Here is a 24,819-nt window from a genome sequence, read left to right as displayed (position 1 = left end):
ACTATCTCTCAATTCCTTAACAGTGCCAGAGTTTAAGAAAATATTCTGCATTTTAAGACAAACAACAGCTTCATAAAAACCAGGGGACACATACAATCAATTTTTAGAAGTCAACTGTTTCTCTTCCAGCATAAAAAAAATCTCAGTAAAAGGGTACATTATAACCCTCCTATCTTTAAACTAAGCAAAGACTGGCATGAGTCCTCCATACTGATTCTTATAGCTGAATCAAACTGAAAAACGATGGTCAGTAAAGAAGAAGTATAATTCTTGCTTAGTTCTGTCGGAGGTGGTGTGAAACAAATTCACATAGTTTCCGCATGCTGTTTCTGTAGAAATATAAGGAGGCATATCTTCTTTCAGACAGATATAATCTTCCTGGGAAAATAATTTATACTTCAACAAGCGTGACTTAAATTTCATGTAGAATCGTTCACAGCAGCAACATCACTCTATTGTGGTACTCAAATATTAATATCTCTGCAGGAGTTCCTCACGGTAGTGCTCTAGGCCCAACCATCTCCAGCTGTTTCATCAATGATTTTCACTCCATCATAATGTCAGAAGTGGGTACGTTCACTGATGATTGGACTCTTAGTTAAAGTAGTCCAATTCCAAAGATTGGAATTCCAAAGTCCTCCATAGGTATAAAACTGAAAAAGGAAAGCAAAAGGAGTAGATCTAAATAAAGGCAGGAGCACAGTTGGGGTATTAAATGAATACTTGGTACCTGTCCTTGACAAGGAAGATATTGCCAAGGCCATATGAAAGGAAAGGTATACAAATAACTTGAAGGATTTAAAATTAGTAAGGAGATACTAGACAGGCTGTTTAAACTTAAAATTGATGAAACACCAGGACTGGAAGGAGGCAACTAAAGAGGTCAGAGTGGAAACTGCAGAGGCACTGACCATAAGCTTTCAGTCTTCCTCTGACTCAGAGATGGTGGAGAGTTGCAAGTGTTACACCCTTGTTCAAAAAGAGTGTAAAGATATGCCCAGCAAATATATTCCAATCAGTTTAACTTCAGTGGTGTGGAATCATCTAGAAACAATACTTTCCGGACAAAAATCATAGTCGCCTGAATAAACGCATGTAAATTAAGGAAACCCAGCACAGATTTGCTACAGGAAAAATGCAGTTAACTAATCTGCTCAAGTTCTTGGTAGGAGAAAACAAAAACGGTTGACGATGGGCAATGCAGTGTACTTGATGTACTGGTTTTTCAAAGCATTTCATAAAGTACTGCAAAGCAAACATGTGAGCAAATTATGTCTCAGAATAAAAGGTACAGTAGCAACATGGATACAAAACTGGCTGAGAGGCAGAAAATGTAGAGTTGTGACTAAAAGATGTTTTACAGGCTGAAGTAAGATTTATAACACACTTCCTGGTATAGCGTAATGACCTAAGCCTTGGCGCATATGGCACAACTTCAAAATTTGTGGATGACACAAAATTTGGAAGAGTTGTGAACTCTGAAGAGGATACTATCAAAGCTCAAAAAAGTGTAGAGACAAGATAGATGAATGCATGAGTGCATGATGAAGCATAAGTGGAGAAATGTAAAAGGATTAATTTTGGTCAGTACAACATAGAGATCATGTGAAAAAAAAGGGCATATTTCCTTATGGGATGCAAGAGCCAGGAAACCGGGGTTTATATGCATATAAGTCATTGAAAGTAGCTTGACAGGTTGAAAGAATAGGTTTTATTAATAGAGGCACAGAGTAAAAGAGAAAGGAGTTTATGTTGAAGGTATGTAAGACAACTTCTGGGTGCCACAATTTTTTAAAAGATGTAAATTCACTGGACAGAATGCCAAAAATGGCATGAGAATGGCCCCAGGGATCAGGAACTTTAGTTGCAGAGATAGACTAGAGAAGTTGGGAGTGTTTTCCTTGAAGAGAAGTCTATGAGGAAGTTTCATAGAGGTATTCAGAATTGTGAGAGATCCAGACAGGAGGCACAGGAAGAAATTGTTCTCACTCTTCAAATAATCAAGAATAAAATACCGCAGATTTAAAATAACTGGTACACATAGGAAAGGTGACATGAGGTATTTTTCACACAGCAAGTGGTTAAGGTCAGGAATGCACTGCCCAAGAATGTGCCACTAGCAGGCTTGATTTAGGCATTCAAATGGAAATTAGATTGTTCACTGAAAAGGAAAAATGTGCAAGATTACAAGGAGAAACTGGGGGTCCAGTGCTAAATGAATTGCTCCTTCAGAAGCCCATTGTGCTTACATAATGGGCTGAGTTATCTGATTATTTGTTGTAACAATTCTGTATTCATTCGCGGCAAGACCTGGACAATATTCAGACTTGATCTGAGAGGGGGAGGTAACATTTGAACTATACAGGTAATTACCTACTATAAGAAGATGGAATCTATATCTCACTTTCACATTCAGTGGCATTTCCATCTGCTGAATTCACCACTATCAAAACAAGAAACTGAACACTTTGGTGCCACGAAACTGAACTGCCTTGTAAATGCTGTAGTTACAAGAACAGCTAAGAGGCCAGAGTCCTATGATGAGGGACTCACCACTTCATTCCTCAAGGCCTGTCCATCATTTACAAGGCACAAGTCATGAGCGTGATGGAATATTCTCCACTTGTTTGATGACTGACAATCCAATAACACCATCAATGACAAAGCAGCCCACTTAATTGGTACCCCATCCACCATCTTCAACATTCACTCCCACCACCAAAGCCCCACAGTAGCAGCATTGTGTACCATCTACAACATGCACTACAGCAATTCACCAAGCTCCCTCAACAGTACCTTCCCAACTTGCAACCTCTATCAGCTCGAGGTTGAAGGGCAACAGATTTGGCAATATCACCAACTCCTGAGCCACACATCATCCTGAGTTCAAACTATATTGCCATTCCTTCACCATCACTGGGTAATAATAATGGAATTCTTTTCCTAGCAGCTTTGTGGGTCTTACTACACTGCAGGAACTGCAGCAATTCAAGGCAATGATTCCTTGCCATCTTAAGGACAATTAGGAATGGGCAAAGTAGCCAGTGACACCTACATCCTGTGAAAGGTAAAGTTACAAATAAAAACTGGTTCACTAATATTCTTTGAGGAAACAAATCTTCCGCTATTATATGGTCTGGCTGAAAAACTCCAGACAAATTAATTAATTCATCTCTGAAATAGCTTAGCAAATCAGTTGAAGGGCAATAAACACTGGTCTTGCCAGCAATGTAATCCATGAAGGAATTTTTAGAAACCGAACAAGTCACAAACTAAAATGAAAATTCCCCTTTCTAAAAAGAAATAGAACACACAAAATGGATGCAGTCAATCTTTACTCCTTTCAATTTAATTATTTTGGCCCAACTGTAGTTTAGTGCAATGCGGTTTAACCAATATCTTACTGCTTAATCTTTGATGCTGCAATATCAATGATGGCAGTGTACCAAATGGCAAAACACCAAATGTTCCATGCCATCTATCAAAGTATTTCACATTCTGCAAGAGACTTTCTACAAAAATATTGTATTGAATTACTTAAATGTTGCTTCTCGTAGATATTAGGAACACGGGATTAATTAGAACCAGTCTGAATGCACAAAATCAGGAAAAGTTGGGAGGTGATGGCCCAGTGGTATTATTGTTCGTAAACAAGAAACCCAAGTAATGTTCTGAGAACCAGGTTTCAAATGTCACCGTGGAAGATGGTGGAATTTAAATCCAATAAAAACTAAAATTAAAAGGATGACTATGAAAACATTATCAATAGTTGTAAGAACCAATCTGGTTCACCAAATGTTCTTTATGGAAGGAAACTGATGACCGTGCCTGGTCTGGCCTGTACTCCAGACCCACAGCAATGTGGGTGACTCTTGAGTAAACTTTGAGATGACCTAGTTTTAACAACTGCTACAAAGTCTAAAGAAAGAAATGAAACCAGAGAGACTACCCAGAATCGACACAGGAAATCATATTGGCAAAATCCTCCTTACTGACATCTGCGGGTTAATGCCAATCACAGTCTGAAATAGTCATGCTCATGAAATCATCCCTTATAAACAAAGTTCCAGACAACACCATTGACATCCCCAGGTATGTCCTTTCCCACCAACAGACATGGTGGCACAGTGGTATACAGGGGAAAGGGAGTTGGCTTGGGAGACCTCAACATTTGACTCTGTATTGAGGTCAATGAAGTTTCATGAAATAAAGTCAAATATGGGCATCATCTCTCCTAATGCTACCTCTTGAGCGAAGGTACAGGTCATAATCTGGGTGGGGACTTCCATTGGCAAGGGAGGCTGAGCAGTTCCAATACTGACTAAGCTGGTTTAGTCCCAAAGCACATGGCTGCTAGATTGGGTCTGCGACAGATAGTACCAGAAACAAGAAGAGGGCAAAACATACTTGATCTCATTCTCACCAATCTGCTTGCTGCAGATGAATCTGTCCAATAGTATAAGTAAGAGGCATCACTACACAATCCTTGTGGCGACAAAGTCGTGCTTCACGTTCAGCACTCTCTATTTTTTAGCAATATCACTAGATTAATTGGGATAGTCTTTGAACAGATCGAGCAACTCAAGATTGGGCGAGTGTAACAGGTGTAAGCCATTCGGCCCTCAGCTTATTCCTCCATTCAGTATGATCATACCTGATCATTCAAATCAGTGCCCTGTTCCTGCTATGTCCTCTACACTTTGATCCTTTTAACCTCAAAGACTGGTGGGGGTGAAGATTACTAAAGTTGCCAAAACAAGTAATAAGACGGAGAGGGTGGAAAGGGTCAGCAATCTAACTTCAGATACAGCAGATAAGAGCAAGGATGTACTGCTGAGACCATATAAGGCTCTGATCAGACTGCATGTAGAATATTCTAAGCAGTTTTGGGCCTTGGCTCTAAGGACTAAGGAAGGATGTCCTAGCTTTGGAAAGCTTCCATAGGAAGTTCTTAAGAATGATCTCTGGAATGATCTCTGGAATGATTGGTTTGTCATTCAGGAGAGGTTGAGGAGTCAGAGTCTGTACTCAATCAAGTTTAGAGGGATGGGGGGGCGTGGGGGGAGGGGGCGGTGGATCTCACTGAAACTTACAGAATACTGGGAGGTCTTAATAGACTGGATGTGGACAAGATGTTTCCACTAGTAGGAGATACTGGGACCCAAGGGCACAGCCTCAGAATGAAGGCATTTCTTCAGCCAGAGGGTGGTGAATCTGTGGAACCCAGTGCTATAGAAGGCCAAGAAGGCCAAGTCCTTGAGCGTCTTTAGGACGTAGATAGGTAGGGTCTTGATTAATAATAGGATCAGAGTTATGGGGAGAAGGCAACAGAATGGGGTTGAGAAACGCCAACCATGATCGAATGGCAGAGCAGACTCAAACGGCTGAATGGCCTAATTTTGCTCCTATATCTTATGACCTAGCTTTAACTGAATTTTTCATGAAAACATTCAATGTTTTGGCCTCAACTGCTCTCAGCGGCAGAGGATTCAACAGGCTCACCACTCTCTCGGTGAAAGAATTTCTCCTCATCTCAGGCCATTTGGGACTACCTCCTACCCTTAAATTGTGACCACTGGGTCTGGACTCCCGTCATCAGGAACATCTTTCCTGTGTTTACCTTGTCCAATCTTGTTCAAATGTTATGGATTTCTTGGAGATCCCCTCATTCTTCTAATCTCCAGTGAATACAGTCCTAACCGATCTAATCTCTTATACATCAGTCCTGCTTTCCCAGGAATCAGTCTGGTAAGTCTACATTACACTCACTCCATTGCCAGAACATCTATCTTCAGATAAGGAGACCAAAACAGCGCACAGTATTCTAGGTGTGATCTTGCCAAGCCCTATATAACTGCAGCAATACAACCCTGCTCTTGTACTTAAACCGTGTCACTAAAAACACCAACACACTACTTGCTTTCAAGCTGCACCTGCACTTTTAGCAACTGGTGCACAGGGTCACCCAAGTCTCATTGCATCTCCCCATTTCTCAATCTATTGCCATTCGGAAATGATGTGCCTTGATTTCTATCAACATGATAAATTCACAATTATCCACACTATACTTCACGTGCCATGCATTTGCGCACTCGCGTAATTTGTTGAAACCACACTGAAGCATCTCTGCATCCTCTCAGTTCATTGCTCCACCCAGCTTTGTGTGGTCTACAAACTTGGAGATTTAGTTCCCTCACTGAAATCATTAATATGTATTCTGAATAGCTGAGGTCCAAACACTGATCCCTGCAGTACCTCAGTAGTCACTGCCTACTACTCAGAAAATGATCCATTTATTCCTCCACTTTGTTTCCTGTTTGCCAACCAGTTCTCTGTCTATGTCAGTATACTACCCACATTCACATTCACTTTAATTTTACATGCTAATCTCTTATGGGGGACCTTATCAAAAGCTTTGTGAAAGTCCAAGTAAACCACATCCGCAGGCTCCCCCTCACCAACCCTACTAGCTACATCACAAAAATTTCCAATAGATTTGTCAAGCACGATTTATCTTTCATAGATCTGAGCAGACTCTGTCCGATTCTGTCACTGTTTTCCAAAGGTTCTACCACTAAGTCTTCTATAATGCATGTTTGCATTTTCCCCATGACCGATGCCAAACTAAATCAGTCTATAAATTCCTGTTGTCTATTTACCTTCTTTTTAAATAGTGGGGTTACTTTAGCTATGCTCCAATCCATAGAAACTATTCAAGAGTTTATAGAAGCTTGAAAGATGATGACCAAAGCATTCCCTATTTCTAATGCTACTTCCTTAATTATTCTGGGATGTAGATTACCAGGCCCTGGTGATCTATTGGCCTTTAATCCCATCAATTTCCCCACTATCATTTCCCTATGAATATCGATTTCCTTCAATTTCTCACTCTGACTACACCTGGTGTCCTCAATAATTTTGGTTGTTTGTATTGTGCTTTGTGAAGAAATAACTAAATAACATCCCCTGTTTCTGAATGTAAGGGACCTACCTTTTGCAGTTGTACAAATACATTGGAGGCAGGGATTAATGTACCCAAAATAGTTGACAATATGAAAATGGGTAGGAAAGCAAATGATGAGGACATTACAAAGGGAATGCAAAAGGATATAGATAGATTAAGTGCTGGGGTAAAAACTAGACAGATGGAGTATATCGTGGGAAATTGTAAATTTAACCATTCTGGCAAGAAGGGTAGAAAAGTAGTGTTTTATTTAAAAGTCATTTTATTTAAGCCTTACTTGATGGGGAACATACTTGATTTGGAAGTAGTTTTAAATGGTCACAACTCAACGGTAGCATGCTGAAAACAAGCTCCATTATTTTTGGAGACACAAAAGTTCACAATGTTAAATCCTCCCAAGCAGCTGTAGCAAATCTCCCCGCCAGTATATTACTCCCCTTTCAATTTAGGTGCAATCTGTCCTTCTTACACAGTTCACTTCTACTCCAGCAGAGATTCCAATGATCCAAAAAAATGTGAATCCTTCTCCTCTGCACCAGCTTCTCAGCCATGCATTCATTTGCTCTATCCTCCAATTCCTAACCTCACTAGCTCATGGCACTGGGAGTAATCCAGATATTACTACCCTCAACGACCTACTTTTTAAATTCCTGCCTAACCTCCTATATTGTCTCCTCAAAATTTCGTCCTTTTCTCTGCCTATGTCATTAGTTCCAAAGTGTACAATGATCTCCTGCTGGTCTCTCTCCGCTTTGAGAATATTCTGCACTCTCTCCAAGATATCTTTGATCCTGGCTCCAGGGTGCCAACACACCACTCTGATGTCTCGATGTTGGCCACAGAATCGTCAGTCTGTGCCTCTGACTAAAGAGCTCCCTTTCACAATTGATCGCTTGGAATCTGGCGCACCCCTCGTTACACTAGAGCCAGTATGGTACCAGTAACCTGGCTGTCAGTGCTCCATTCCCCTGAGTCCATCAGCCCCATCATTTTCCAAAACAGCATACTTGTTTCAGATGGGCATAGCCATGGGAGACTCCTGCACTACCTGCCTACTCCACCTACCTTTCCTAGAGGTGACCCATCTATCTGACTGTATCTTCGGTTTATCTCCCTCCCTGCAACTGCCATCCATCACACCCCTTAGCTCCTCTAAATTCCTTATTGTCTCTAACACCCACTCCAACGGATCCATGCGATCCGATAAGCATCACAACCAAATACACTTCCTATAGACATAATCATCAGTAACAAGGAAACTCTCCCTAAACTCCCACATCCAACAGGAAGAGCACATCACTATAGTGAAGGCCATCTTTGCACCTTAACAATCTACAGACCCAGAAAATAGCACAGTCCTAATGCTCTAAAATCACTGCTGCAAGCTAGCTTCATTACTATGTTTTTATACTTTTAAAGTTCAATCAAGAGACAGATCTCATTTGCAATATATAATCAGAAGAAACCCCACTTTACTCACTATTTTAGATTTACAAAAGAAACAGTAAGGTTACACTTTTAAAAAACCACTTAGCTGCTCCCTTGCTGTAAGATCCCACACAAAGGTTTCTCCAAGGTCAGCTGTGAATTTCACTGTTTGTTTATTTTGAGTCAAGGACCGTTCATGTGTAAATAAACGGTGATTTGGTAGCGGGATACTGGCTTCCATGGAGTTGTTTCAGTATGCAGAATTTATTCAATTAAGAAAAGTTTAGCAGGTTGGGATCATACTTATTGGAGTTTAGAAGAATGAGAGTTGATCTTATTGAAGGACATAAGATGCTCAGAAAGCTTGACAAGGTAAATACTATGATGTTGTTGCCCCCTAGTGGCAAAATCTGAAACTAGCTGGCACAGTTATAAACTAAAGGGGCTTCTATTTGAGTCAGAAAGAATGAATTAATCTTTAGAATTTGTTTCCTCGGCAAACGGTGGAGTCTGGATCATTACATATATTCAAAGCTTAATTCGACAAATTTTCGACTGACCAGGGAGTTGAGTCATATGGTGAGCAGGAGTTAAGGCCAAAATCAGATCTTGAAGGTGACCAACTCCTGCTTCTATTTCTTTCACATCCTTAATTTTAAAAGATGTGCAAGATCAAAAATCCACATTGTTACGACTCTAATGGGAGAAGTATGCTGGGAATCAAGCCACACTACAGCCAAAAGCTGTACCAAAAGTGTCAATGTTTTATTTAATCACTAAAATAGCCAGAACAAGAGAGACTTCCACCACGTTTCTTCAGTAAACTCAACAAAGAATTGGTTATTTTGAATTCCCGGCAAGAAGGTGGTGGAGTAGGGTTTCTGAGCCCGGAGCTCGTCCGCTCTTCCTTTTGTTTCTTTTCTTTTTTACTTCTATTTTACTTACCTCTAGGCCTAGCAGCATGGACTTGTGGCAACCACGAGTTTGGGTTCTCAATGGCATCTGCATCGATGCAGCGGTCCTACTGCCGATTCATGGCTGCTGCAGCGGATACAAGTTTGACGGTGTCTACACCAGCACAGATTCATGGAGGAAGTAGTGGAGTTGAGTTTGGGCCTAGTATGAGACCTGGTGGCATCAGCAACGGCTTCATTGGCAAGGTGGGCCCGAAACAGATTCACGGCAGCAGCAGAGTCAAGTTTGGGCTGGTGCGGTAACCGGCGGCATCAGTGGTGTCTTCACTGGCATGGTCCATCAAGGAATCAGTGGCAAGGGAGTTGGGGATGTGAGATATTGCCAAAGAATTGCGACTTTCATTCTGGTGGCACCAGCACAGCAAAGGATACTGGTGTCTGGTCACCAGGCCCATGGCAGAGCACTTAACAAGAAAAACTGTAAAGCTGGACATTTTTCTGTCTTCATTGTCTATAGTTCTGTTTATTTTTCTATGTTTTAAGTTGGTGCCAGAGACAAAATACACGTGACAATAAATAAATCAAATAAACTCATTCTTTAAACTTGAGATAAAACTGGTTAACAAATATGCTACTAATCAATGTAATACTTTTATCCCCATAATATCAAACATACACATTCACACAACAGACAAGATAATACAACTCTAAATAGATATGGGTTGTAAAAAAAAAAAGAAAATTTCAGGTAACCTGCGTTAAAAAAAACCAGTGGGCCAAGTATTCCAACTCAAAGAAATTCTCAAGGCCCAGTCAATTTCCTTTCATCAAGATCACAATGCTGACAGCCATAGGACCGATGAGAAACCTTTAGATCAGTCTTCAGTTTCAATAAGAGTCAATTGGAAGTATTTCAGCTTTCAAACTTTAAAAGGAGCTTAAAGCTACTGGCAGCAGGAATGTTCTCAGGGTTCCATAAGATACTTCGCGAGGAGAGATCTGTGCAGCGTGCCCTGACGTAAGATGGAAGGTAGGGAGAGAGAGCGAGAGAGAGAGGGAGAGGGAGAGAGAGACAGCAAGAGAGAGGGGTGGCAGGGTTTGTTCCTTCAGCTGATGCACCTAGATTGTGTCTATAGGTATGAGGCTGGAAAGACACAGCAGGTCAGACAACATCAGAGGAGCAGGCAAGTTAACGTTTTGGCCCGAAACGTGGACTTTCCTGCTTCTCTGATGCTGTCTGACCTGTTGCGCTTTTCTAGCCTCACACCTATAGACTCCAGCTTCCAGCATCCGATGTCCTTATTGTCTCCAAAGCACCTAGGTATGTACTAAAATGAAGGGAATTTCAGTTCAGAGGTTATTGCTAAGCAACATTCCAAGCTTGTCAATTAATTAAAGGCATAAATCTCTTTAAAAAAAAAACTCTGCTTGTCTGCTTTACAGGAAGTCATCTGACATTATGTAAACAGTAGGTGACATACAATACATTTTTATTTATTTTTCAGTTCCGACAAGTTACGTGGTAATTCTTTAATCGCAGAAAATTTTCCAAATCTTGCCATCTCTTTCAGCTTCCTTTACATCCCTCTTCATTAAAATTGCTACCCCCAATTATACGTAAAGGGATATCCATAATCAAGCTGTATGCTTCATAGTTTTCACAGAAAAACAGAGGCAAGGCATTTAAATTCTTTGACAGTTGTACAGATTTCACAAAACTTAATAAATATGGTTACCAATTAACTAATATTCAATAATCTAGAAACAACAGCACTGATTTGAGTGTTTACATTAATTCACCACAAACAATGCTAGGGTCTCTAAGTTGTTTATATTTTGACAGTAAAATTCAGCTGGCTGCAAACCAGACATCTTTAACTCTTTCAGAATTTGTTACCAGAGCTAGCAGCATAAGACTCAATCTGCCACTTACATATAAACAAAAGAACTAGAGAATTTTCTTTTAAAAAGATGTATTAGATTGTTCTAATACAGAATGTAATTGAGGAATCAGACTCGAGTCATCTTCAAAGGGAAACTATACTTGAGAAAGAAAAATGTACAGTTAAAAGAGAACTAACTGGATCTCTCTATGCTCTGGTTTTATTCTTAAATATTCACTCATGAAAAGAAATTGTTAAAACTTCACTACCTTAACTTTTTAAAAAATCAACAAAAGAACAGAAGGTATATAATTCACCGTAACGTGTACAGATAATGCAAAGCACATATGAGGAATAAAAATAAAACATGCAAGTTCCCAAACCTTTGAACAATATTGTTTGTCCTGGATATTACACTACAATTCAAAGCTAAAATTCCTCCTCTCCATCTTACAGTTATATAGGTTTCCCAAAAATACTCAAAGATTTCACCATGCTCATAGTTTCAGCTCAGTGTTTGACTACAATCCAGAATTGAACTGAACTGAATTTGTTCCAGACTAATCAACTGTACTTTCAACAGAAATGGAATCCTGACAATGTGTAAGTGTAGAGCTGAAGTGTTATTTCCTATGACAAATGGTAGAATATTAACTGTTATTTTGCAAGATTGAAAAGTTCAGTGCTTTGTATTTACTGCAATGCAGTCAGTCCCAAGCACCACCATTCTGCCCCTCTGACAATGCTGATGTTAGCCAAAGGTATAATCCCTTGACGTATCAAGAGGTATCAAACAGTATTGGGTGGCATCAAATGAAACCTACTTTCATAACTTACTCAGCAGCAACTGTTACTATTTTCTTTGCCATACCTTGTCTACCTAAAGAAATCACTGCATCCACTTTGGCCTTCTGAATGGCAGACTTTGCCTTCTTTTGCTGAACTTGAACATCCTTAGACATTGGCACAGGGGCGAACTGACGAGGAGCAGGAGTCTGCAGAGAACCTCCCATGTCAAATCCATTATTTACAGGATGACTTCGACAAGCTGAAATTAAAAAGTCAGTACTTGAGGACAATATATTTATTTTTGACTTAATTTGTTTTAAAGTCATTCATGTTCAAATTTAATATCTATCCTGTGCATTGGAAGTTCTACTTTCTTATAGCGTTGTTTATTTCTTGTTACGAAGGTAGAAATAGATATATGATTGAATTAATAAAGACATCTTGTAACTGGAGACATACAGCACAAAGTTGCAATTGCTTGCACCAGGGTTGGCTTCAATGCACCTGGGACAATAATGGGAAATCCCAAGTTTTCTGTGCCTGGTCCCTGCTAGAAAATGAACATTGATAAATGTTCAGTGAAGTGAGGATAGAAATGAGTTATCCTATCTTAAGTGTCAAATATTATGTTCATATATAGTATTAATGCCCAAACATCAAGAATCCTGCTTGAGCGAGTTGCCAAAGGAAGTGTCAAGAAATGTACGTTTCGGCAGGAATCAGCACTTTCAGAAAAGCAAAGACGAAACTTAGAAAAGAAATAGAAAATAAATCATGACAAAACTAGAAAGGAAATGTAAAAGGGAAAACTACGAGACCTACATTTGAATCGTAGTTTTTCTTATCCATACATATAATAGGGGATATCACTTTTCAAAACCTGTGCATGCTTAAGGTTGTAACATGAGCAATGTAGGATCTTTTAAACAATCCATCTTTTTTCTAGAGAAGTGGGCAAGACTCAAAATCATGTACCTGAGTAAAACAAAAGTGAACTAAAAAGATCCACTACCAATTGCTCTGAACAAGAGCAAAAAAATATTTAGGGCATCATACACACACACAGCTTCATATATAAATCATTATTTAATTTGGGCATTATTTTCTCCTTAACTTTTAGAGTAATTAGATGATCTGTCATAAAAGATTTTAAGTAAAATTCTACCTGCAATTAATCTCAGTACAATTCCTAATAGGTGGTAATAGCAGTGACTTAATTTAATTGTTCACATTGGTAGCTTTATCAGTAACCATATATAAATTTATGCCAACTGGCAAAAGAACCCAGTTGGGGGAAAGAAGATTATATTTTAAAAATAAATAATACAATTTACTATTTTCTGAAATAAACTGTCTAAATGGACAGCAGAAACCGATACAATTGCAATTAAGTTAGGGTGCAGAACTATGGAAAAGGAACAGGAGTAGAATCAATTAAATACCTTCTCTATGATAAAACTGAATTATGTTGTGTAGAGCTGTAAGACTTTATGAACTCTGGTCTGTACACTGGGTCTTGGAAAGCATCTTGACCTAATTCTCGTTTCTTTGAAAGTGGATTGTCAACAAGTTGAATGCTCAGGCTTTTAGAAGCATAGAAACATTGAAAAAAACGGAATCAGGAGTCGGCTATCTGGCCATTAGAGCCTGCTCTTCCATTCAGTTTGATTATCTATCATCCAACTCAATAGCCTGTTCCTGCTATTCCCCACTATCCCTTCAAGCCAACTGTTATTTTGAGCCAAATCGTTTTATAGATACAAGATAGATGCGGAAACATTGAATAATTAATCCAGTGAAACATAGGTTTGTCTGTTCACCTTGAAACATAAAATCATATACTCTACTCACTTCTCTTTAAACAAGCTCTAAACAGGGGTTTACTTGACATAGCCAGAAACTAACCTAGTTTCCCTTATATAAAACCAGCGAAGAGCTGAAACCGGAGCTGAAACCTGCTAGGTATAATTCTCCAAAATAAACTCTCTGAATGAAATGCCCCTCCAACAGAAATTCATCCAACTACCATGCCCTTTCTTGAAGTCACAATCAATGCTCAGGCTAATCTTTTTGATTTGTCAAAAAGTGGCTCAGACCCACACCTGCCAGACAGCATTAAGAAATTTAGGTAAAGGGCCAGATCGCATATAATGACAATCAGTCCATTAGTTAGAATCAATCTCAGCACAAAAGGAAGGTGGTTACTTTTGCTGGAGGTCAATCAGCTTAGCCGATAACATCATTGCAAGAGTTTTGCAGGGTCGTATCCTAAACCCAGCTATCTTTAGTTCCTTCAATACATTCCCTCCATCATAAAATCAGAAGTGGGGAACATTCATTGATGATTGAACAATATTCAGCACCATTCACAACTTCTCAGCTATTGATGCAGTCCATGTCCATATGCAACAAGATGTGGACAGTACCCATGCTTGAGCTGACAGATGTTGAGAGAAATTTGTGCCATACAAATGCCAGGCAATAACAAGATTACATCCAAAAAGAGAGAATCTAACCACCACTTGACATTCAATCATATTGCCTCACTGAATTTCTTACCAGCAACATCCTGGGGTTTCCAATAACCAGAAACTGAACAGGACTAGCCACATAAATACTATAGCTACCAAAGCAAATCAGAGTTAGGTAACTCACCTTCTACTTCTCAAAGCCTATCCAGCATCTACAAGTCTGAAATATAATAGAATACTCTCCCACTTGACTGGATGAATGCAGCTCCTAAAGCACTGAAGAAGCTTGACATTATTCAAGACAAAACAGTCTGCCTGTTTGGCACCACAGCCTCAAGAAGAAAGCATTCACTTACTTCACCACCAACACTCAGTAGCAGCAGTGTGCCATTTATACCATCTAAATGTGCATCTTGTAGAAATTCACTGCCGCTCTGTGGACAGCCAAATCCACGACAAACACCATCTGGCAGGACAAGGGCAGTAGATACATGGAACACTATCACTTGCAAGCTATCTCCAAGCCACTCACGATACTGACTTGTAGGTATGTCACCATTCCTTTACTGTCATTGGGTCAAATATCCTGTATTCATCCATTACAACACTGGGAGTCAACATAAACCAGCTCAAAAAGGCAGCTCATTAACACCTTCTCAAGGACATCTAGGAATGGTCAATAATGCTGGCTCAGCCAGTGCACCCACGTCACATGAATGAATAAGAAAAAAAAAATGAAGCTATATGTAATATGACAACAGTTAACAACATGCATCTTAAAACAGATATGGATGGATACTTCTTTTGAATAATTGGGTTCATGGCTTGTTCGATAAACTGTGCTCATGTAATAATTAAATCTGAAATTCAAACGATTTCCAAAGTGAATATTGGATTGTTTTGAGATTAGAAACAGGTAATATGCTAAATATTCATTAAATATTGTGATCAGGGCCACTGACTACGGTTACAAAGCGACATTCAGTTTATATAACACAGTATTATGAGATTTTCGCTTGTGCTTTAGACTCACATTTTTAATTTTATGCTTTGCTTGTCAAAACCACAAATCATTGATTATGATGTCACATACGACCAACATGACCATTTTGATGATTCAAATTATTTGGAACTGTCAGGGAATCACAGAATTATTATGATGCAAAAGGTCCTTGTTTGGCCCATTGCATCTGAATTGGCTCGCTGAATGAGCATTATGACATGGTGCCAATCTCCTGCCTTTTCCCTGTACCCTTGCACATTGTTTTTATTCAAAAAACAAATCAAATGCCCTTTTGTCTTGATTGTCAGAGCAAGACATGAGCAAGACATACATGTCTTGACTGAACCTGCCTCCATCACAGTTCCTGGTATTGGATTTCAGATCCTAACTATCCCATGAATGAAAAAGTTTCTTCTTATATTGCACTTGCTTCTTTTGCAAATCTGTGCCCTCTCATTCTTGATCCTTTTAGGAGTGCTATCAGTTTCCCTCCATTTACACTGTTCATAGTCACGATTTTGAAAACTTCTGTCAAATTTCAGCCTTCTCCTCTCTAAGAAAAACAGTTCAGCTTCTCTGATCTTCACAACAAGTTTTGTCAGGATGCGAACCACCTTTATAAATTGTTTGACACCCTCCCCAAAGTACTCACATCCTTCCTGAAGCATTGTGACCAAAACTATACACAACAGTCCAGGTAAGGTCTTATACAAGGGCAGCCTAATTTCCTTGCACTTGTATACTATGTCGTTACAATTAAAGCTTCAGATATTGTATGCAACTAGTTAGATTTGTGTTTTTAAAGTGTGAATTTCACAAGTTTTTTTAATGTTTGTTTATTGAAAGCAATCAATAATTGTTCTAAAACAAACTTCTTTCTCATTACTTTCGGTCCTTTTAATTGAAATAAAATGAGCATACTTTGCACAAGGGGAAATGACCGACATATTGATTTGGAAGAGTAATTGAATCTGACCCAGAACTACTCTGGTATCAAGAAGTATATTTCATGCCAAAATTGCGTTTTTTCCTTCTTCATAACTGATATGCCATTTTGCCTGGCAAAGAATGTTTCTTCTCCTGCGCGTCTCTGTATCAGTTTGACTTAAATAAGCTAACAGCCAGGGTGGTGTAAAGTAAATTCATCATGGTGCTGTGAAGACAATGGTTTTTAAAGCATTATTAAAGCTGGCCATAAATCCGAATGAAAGGACTGATGTAATGTCCAAGAATTTTTCAAAACACAAGTGACTTCATCAAATCAATATATCCACGGACCACCATAGTGGCTCAGTGGTTAGCACTGATGCGCACAGCTCCAGGGTTCCGGGTCCAATTTCACCGGTGGGTGGCTGTCTGCGTGGAGTTTGCACATTTCCCCGTGTCTGCATGGGTTTCCTCCGGGTGCTCTGGTTTCCTCCCACAGCCCAAAGATATGCAGGTTAGGTGGATTTGCCATGCTAAACTGCCCATAGTGCCCAGTGATGTGCAGGTTAGGTGGGTTAGCTATGGGAAATGTAGGTTTATGAGGATAGGGTAAGGGGATGGGTCTGGGTGGGATGCTGTTTGGAGGGTTGATGTGGACCTGATAGGCCGAATGGCCTGCTTTCACACTGTAGGGGTTTCTATGACCTCTATGACTATGAGGATTTGCAATCCTAATGGTCAAAACCCCAGAGATTGTAACTGCACAAATTATTGAGCCTGTGAATGTGATAATGTTGCATATTTGTTTTCCAGAGTCTGCTTCACAGTATTAAACAGCTGGCCTTCAGTAGTAGCAATAGTACAATATTTGAAGGTGAACCCATAATTTTGCTTCCAAAAGTTTGGACCAATGTGATTGTTAAAGAAAGCTCTCAAATTTTCTGGGTTGTTTTTAAACTCCAAATAAGACTCTATTCACTATCAAATATTTTAAATGTGGGAGCAAATTATTGCAGAATATTAAGCACAACTGTAACACCAGATTTAAGGTTAATAAATGATTTCTACTCCTGTTACTCTATTTTTGCATGTTAAGATGCCATAATAAGCTCGGAGTTAAATTTCAGAGACAGCAAAGACCTGTTGTTTTTCTACAGTATTATAACAGACAAAGGAAATATTTCTCCATTTCACACAAAACTGTTTGCTCTTCTCACCCAGTAGTGTTGCAGAGGAGTCAGATGGCACATCTCCATGAGAAACGTAATGGATGTTGTTGCTTGGCAACTGCTGGAGGCCTTGATTCAGAGACTGACTACAATGTGCTGCTGAACTCAGTGTCATATTGTCAGAATGTGTTGGAGCTGCATCAACAGGATGGGTGTTGCCCATTGTGAACGCTGAAGTCAATATTCGCGACTAAATGACAAAAGTAAAAGAACCTATTATGGTCAATGTACAATAATACTCTTAACCACATGCATAATCCTAACTACATTAAGCAATGCAAGTAAATGTAAAGGAATGTTCAAGCAATTCTATATGCATATCATGTCAGTTTAAGACATCTTAAAATTCTAACTTTAATTCTGGCTAGGTCTATGTAGTTTTAAATAATGAAGCAATTGATATAATTTTTCACGTGAAGAATTCACTGAGCTGGATTTCCAAAGGGGAAAATGAGATCACTAATCTATACAACAAACATTCAGCACACAGACTAAAATAATAAATATAAAATGTAAAAATGTATAAAAAAAAGAAATGTATAAAAAACAAAATTACTCCCATTAATACTATTACTACATACCAGACAATAGGAATGCTTTCACATCACAGAACTGGTACTGCATACCTCAGGTAAAGGGAGTAGTTGTGAAGGCAAACATTCATGGTAACCTCAGCCAGTGTGGGAACTGTTGGTATTACTCTCCATCGCAAACCAGCCGTCTAGCAAACTGAGCTAAACCAACCCCCTCTCACTTGCACAATATTACACAAAAATCAAAAAATATCTGAAGAGATTTCTGGTGACATGACTCAAGACAGTCAAGCCACATGCATGCTATCACGCATCAGCACCACTGAATTGTGCTTGGGTGACCACATAAAGTAATATAAAGAGGAATAGACCCAGGGACAACCACCCGAGTCTTCCAGGCCAACAAGGCTAACTACTGATCTACTTCCTGCACCGCAGCTTTAGAAGTCATTGCAGGAGGGAGAGGAAGAAATAAAGTATAGGGCACTCAGGTGGCACAGGTAACATACTGTCAATAACCTTGTACTTCTGTGAATATATGCACGTTTACCCTCTGAAAATATCTGTTCTAGTGTCTTTTTTTGGCTATCGGATCTACATATAAAGAGATGGGCAGCCTCTGCAGACATCACAAGATTGAAATAAGTTGTAACGGCCAAACATTTCTCATTTCTCACAGTCAAATGACTCCTAGACCACAGATAGACTCCAACATTACAGATCATTGACTGTAGCTTTCAGGACTGCAGCCAGGCACCGAACCTTGATGTGGACAGCATTAAGGCTAAACATAGTATGCTGATATTGTGTTGGGGCCTGGCCTGCACACATCATGCCACACTTTGAGTGTGACAGCATGAAATCAGTGATGACTCCATACATCTCTGTAGAGAAAGGTCCACTCTCTGCATTAGATTTTCAAGACTGCATACTACTATTTAAGGCATGGAGATGCAAGATGTGCTTTTCACAAGTCGACTCTCATAGCACACAAGTCTGTAAATAAAAAAAGCAAAAAGTGCTACTTCTTGTAGATTCAAAGCTGCCCCATAGCATGTGCAAGCATTTCAGGGTAACCTTTCTGTTTAGACACACACACTGAAGAGTTACCAATGGCAGAGGGGTCAAAAGGAAATCCCTCAGAATTACAATGGTGCAGAAAGAGGCCATTTTACTCATCATGACTACACTGGCTCTCTGAACAAGCACTATGACTTAGTGCCAATCTCCAATGGCCACAGCACATCCTCATCTTAGAGTTCTCCTATGTCTTGCAGTATTTTCCTTTATTCATTCATAGGATGAGGGCATCGCTGGCTAGGCAGCATTTATTGCCCATCCTGAATTGCCCAGAGGGCAGTTAAGAAACAACCACCTTGCTGTCGGTCTGGAGTCACACGTAGGCCAGACAAGGCGAGGATGGCAGATTCCTTCCCAGAAGGACATTTGTGAACCAGATGGGTTTTTCCGACAATCGACAATGGGATCACAGTTATCATTAGATTCCTAATTCCAGATATTTTATTGAATTCAAATTCCACCATCTGCCAGGGCGGGATTCGAACTCTGGTCCCCAGGATGTTATCTGGGTCTCTGGATTAACAGTCCAGCGATAATACCACAAGGCTATTCCCTCCCCTATTTTGAGTGTACCTTCACTTCTCCTGGGACCAAACCAAGATTTACCACAGCACTCAGGAATTCATTTTGATTTTCCTCAGTTTTCTCACTACTCTTGGAGTTTGTCCAGCATTTGGCTAGACAAAACTTTGCGAAGATTTGTAGCTTGGGCTGTGGATGAGGTTGCAGATTTGCTCGCCAAGCTGGTGTGTTTGATTGCAGGCATTTTGTCACCCTGCTTGGTAAAATCATTAGTGCGCCTCCGGTGAAGCATTGGCATTCTGTCCTGCTTGTTATTTGTATGCCTCGGTTTGCTGGGGTGGTTGGTATTACTTCCAGTTCTGTTTTTCAGTAGTTTGTATATTGGGTCCAGTTCAACAGAATTCCGGTTGGAATTCCAGGCCTCCAGGAATTCCCTGGTATGTCTCTGTTTGGCTTGTGCTATTATGGATGTGTTGTCCGAGTTGAATTTGTGTCCTTCTCTGTCCGTGTATATTGAGACCGGTGAAACAGTGACACCAGGCCATGTCTCTTGGTGGCTAGTTGGTGCTCGTGTATCCTTTTTGCCTTATGGCATTACTTCTGTGACAAGCCACAACAAGAAGACACAACACAGCCAGACACACTCGTACATCAGGGACATATCAGAGATGACCGCAAGACTACTCAGACCCCTAGATATCAGGGTAGACCACAAACCAACAACCACTCTGCGATGGCTACTAATGAACATAACGGACCCCATACCCACAACCAATAAGACTAATGTAATATACAAAATACCATGCAAGGACTGTGTGAAACATTATATAGGCCAAACTGGGAAAAAAACTGGCAATAAGGATGCATGAACACCAACTAGCCGCCAAGAGATATGACCAATTCCCACTGGTATCAATAGACATGGACAAAGAAGGACACGAATTTGACTGGGATAACACATCCATAATAGCTCTAGATAGTACTTGTCAGACTACAGCTGAAATATTGTGAACAGTTTTAGTTTGAAGGAAAGATATACTGCCATTAGAGACAGTCCAGAAAAGACTCATCAGTCTGCTCCTGGGTATGGGGGGATTTTATGAGGAGAGGTTGAGAAGGTTGGGAATGTACTTTCCGGAATATAGGAGAATGAAACAACCTGATTGAAACATACAAGATTCTTACGGGATTCTTATTGATAAGTCATTCCCCTTTATGGGATAGTCTCTGACTAGAGGGGATAATCTCAGAAAACTCAAGCTAAAGATGAAGAGGAATTTCCCACTGGTAAATGTGTCCAGAACCAGGGGTCACAGTATGAAGATTTAGGGTAGACCATTTAGCATGGAGGTACGGAGTCATTTCTTCACCCAGAGTGGTGAGCCTGTGGAATTCAGTACCACAGGAAGTAGTTGATGTCAAAACATTGAACGCATTCAAGCGTGGGTAGATATAGCACTTGGGGCAAATGAGATCAAAGGTTATGGGGAGAAAGCAGCATTACGTTATTGAGTTGGATGATCAGCCATAATTGCGATAAATGGCAGAGCAGGCTCGAAGGGCAAAATGGCCTCCTCCTGCTCCTATCTTCTATGTTTCTATGTTTCTTCTCCGGGAGTATAGAATGTGTGGAATTCTTTACCACAGAGGTTGTCAAGGTTACATTGTTAAGTATATTCGAGGCTGAGATAGACAGATTTTTAATCACTAAGGCAATCAGGGTTACAGGATAAATTAGGAAAGTGAAGTTGAGAATAGTGGATCAGCCTTGATCTCACTGAATGGCAGAGCAAACCGTACGGGCTGAATGGCCTACTGCTGCTCCTACATCTTATGGTATTGTGTTTTATGGCCTTCATTAGTACATTACATGTAGGTTCCTGCCGAAAACATTTGGATGCCTTTCCCAACCATTTTAATGACAGTCATGCCAGAAGCTGGAAGAGAGCTCAAAGTGGTGGTTTTACCTTCCAGTGGCCTGTTCTGATGGTGCTAAAGCTGTCAAATCAGATTACAGGAGAGTACAGCATTCAGTCCTCAAACCTATTCCATTATTCGCTTAGAGCGAGGTTGAACGGTACAGATGTGAGCACAAAACCTAAGCTGACATCCAGTAAGGCACTGAGGGAAGGCTGCACTATTGGAAATGTGGTTTTTCGGATGAGATCTTAAAGCAAGGCTCCTTTTAATGGCACTATTCAGAAGAGTAGGGGTATGCTCTGCAAAGTCCTGGATAGTACTTACCACTTAACCAATATCAATTAGAAAACCAGTAACCTAGTTACATAAATAGATTGCTGTATTTTCTACCACTATGGCTATACACTTTATACAGTGGGGTGCACAGCTACTTGGGAAATCTCAGTCACAAAAGGTGCTCTCTAAAAGCAAGTTTTTGAATAATTTAAGTCCAGTGTCTTTCCGGTGAATATATGCTGTACTCTCTGCTTAGCGCTTAAACAAAATACGCAACATGGTACCAATCAAGCAGGCTGCTTTGCCCTAGATGGTGTCAAGCTTCGAGTGTTGTTGAATCCAGGCAGGGGTGGGGTATCCAGCACACCACTGACTTGTGTTTGAAAGACTTTGGGGAGTCAGAGGGGAACTATTTGCTGCAGTATTCCTAACCTCCGAGTTGCTCTTTTAGACATTGTATTCATATGATGGGTTCAGTTGAGTTTTTGGTCAATGGTAACCAAGGGTGTTGATAGCAAGAATTCAGTGATGGTAACACTACTGAATATCAAGGGGAGGTGGTCAGATTGTTTCTTATTGGCCATGGTCATTGCCTGACATTTGAATGTTACTTGGTAGTTGTCAGACCAAGTCTGGATTTTGTCCAGATCTTGTTGATTTGAACATGCACTCTTCAGTATCTGAAGAGATGCTAATGGTGCTGAACACTGCACAATCATTGCAGAATATTCCCACTTCTGATCTGATGACGGAGGGAAGGTCAATGATGAAGCAGTTGAAGATGGTTGGGCTTAGGATACCAACCTGAGGAACACCTGCAAAACTCCAAAACTACAACCATCTTCCAATGGGCCAAGAGTGACTCCAGCCAGCAGAGAGTTTGATCCAATTCCCACTGATTCCCTTTTTGCTAAGACTTCTCGATACCACACTCGGTTGAATACGGCCTCAATGTCAAGGCCGGTAACTCTCACCTCAGGAATTCAGCTCCTTTATCCATGTTTGAACCAAGGCTGTAATGAAGTCAGGTGCTAAGTGGCCCTGGTGGAATCCAAACTGAATACCAACGAGCAGGTTATTGCTAAATAGGTGCTACTATCACTTTGTTGATGATCAAGAGTAGACAAATGAGACGGAAATTAGCCACATTGCGTTTGTCCTGCTCTTTGTGTACAGGATGTACCTGGGCAATTTTCTACATTATTGGGTAGATGCCAGTGTTGGAACCATTTTGGAAGAGTCTGGCTAAGGGAACAGCAAGTTCTGGACCACAAGTCTTCAGTACTATTGCTGGAACGTTGTCAGGACCCACAGCCTTTCTGGTATCCAGTGTTTCTAACCATTTCTGGATATTATGTCTAGTGAATAAAATTGGCTGAAGACTGGTATCTGTGATGCCAGGAACCACTCAAAGAAGCTGAGATGGATCATCCACTTGGCACTTTTGCCTATTGATTGTTACGAATCTTTCAGCCTTAACTTTTGCATGGATGTACTGAGCACCTCCGTCATGGAGGATGGGGATATTTGTGGAGCCTCCTCTTCCAGCGAGTTGTTTAATTGTCCACCACTATTTATGACTGGATGCAACAGGACTGCAGAGTTTAGCTCTGATCCGTTGGTTGTAGGATCGCTACACTCTGTCTATCACTTGCTGCTTATATCATTTGGCATGCAAGTAGTCCTGTTTGGCAGCTCACAAGGGTATGTCACTTTCAGGTATGTATGGGCTGCTCCTGGTGTGCCCTCCTCTCCATCGTTCGCTCCACTGAACCAGGGTTGAACCCCTGGCTTGATAGTATCGACGGTAATGGTTGAGTAGCAGTTGATATGACTGACCATAAGGATACAGATTGTGTTGGAGTACAAATCTGCTGTTATTGATAGTCCACAGTGTCTCATGGATGCTGAATCTAGAGTTGCTAGATCTGTATGAAGTCTGCCCCATTTAGCATGGTCATAGTGCCACACAATACAATGGAAGGAATTTTCATTGTGAAGATAGGGCTTTGACTCAACAAGGACTATGCGGTGGTCACTCTTACTGATACTGTAATGGATCTGCAGCATGCAGATTGGTGAGGATGAGGTCAAGTATCTTTTTCCTTCTTGCTAGTTCCCTCCTCCACAGACACAGTCCAGTAGTTATGTTCTTTAGGACCCGACCAGTTTGCTTGCCATTGGGCCACTCTTGGTGGTGGAGATTGAAACTCCCAACACAGAATTAATTTTGCATCCTTGCCATCCTCAGTGCTTCCTCCAAGTATTGTTCAACATGGAGAGCGAAGAGTCATCAGCTGAACGAGAACGGAATGTGGTAATTAGCATGAGGTTTCCTTGCCCATGCTCAACCTAAAGCCATGGGATTTCATGGGGTCCAGAGTCAACATTGAGGACTCCCATGGCAATTCTCTCCCAACTGTATACCATTGTGCCACCACTTCTGCCCAGTGGGACAGCATTCATCCAGGGATGGTGGTGGTGGTGTCTGTAAAGTATATTCTGTGGGTATGACCATGTCAGGCTGTTGCTTGACTAGTCTATGAGATTGCTCTTCCAGTTTTAGCATTGGACCCCAGATGTTGCAACGTGGACTTTTGCAGAGTCTGGGGACACAGTTGGTTTTGCCATTGTAATTTTCAGTTCCTTGGTGAGTGCCAGGTGGCCCATCTGGTTTCATTTCTCTGTTGAGACTTTGTAGGTGATTCATACAACTGAGGGGCTTACTAGGCCATTTTAGAGGGCAGCCATAAGTCAAGTATGTCAGTCAAATATAGGCCAGATGAGGATGGCAGATTTCCTTACCTGAAGGACATTAGTTTTTTTTTCTCATTCAAACAAGGGATGTGGCTGCTGCTGGCTGGCCAGCCAGCATTTACT

The 24,819-nt window shown here is 40.5% G+C and overlaps 1 protein-coding gene across 5 annotated transcripts in view; it reads right to left on the bottom strand.

Annotated features, from left to right (window-relative positions):
• LOC109935203 (protein TALPID3-like) overlaps positions 1-24,819 on the bottom strand; it is a 286,726-nt gene that overhangs the window by 203,845 nt on the left and 58,062 nt on the right. The window contains exons 7-8 of one of the 5 annotated variants that reach the window (XM_048600285.1): positions 17,597-17,798; positions 12,061-12,237 (exon numbers count right to left, since the gene is read on the bottom strand). In XM_048600285.1, the coding sequence (XP_048456242.1) occupies positions 12,061-12,237; positions 17,597-17,798 (379 nt within the window). Of the gene's footprint in view, positions 1-10,720; positions 12,238-17,596; positions 17,799-24,819 lie in introns of those variants that run through there. The other 4 variants (XM_048600283.1, XM_048600284.1, XM_048600282.1 and 1 more) reach the window with 4 other exon arrangements.

The sequence above is a fragment of the Rhincodon typus genome, chromosome 8 (genome assembly GCF_021869965.1).
Source record: "Rhincodon typus isolate 14 chromosome 8, sRhiTyp1.1, whole genome shotgun sequence".
Classification (NCBI taxonomy): Eukaryota; Metazoa; Chordata; class Chondrichthyes; order Orectolobiformes; family Rhincodontidae; genus Rhincodon; species Rhincodon typus.
The sequence above is the reverse complement of the archived record's forward strand: the minus strand, read 5'-3'. Positions and strand labels throughout refer to the sequence as shown.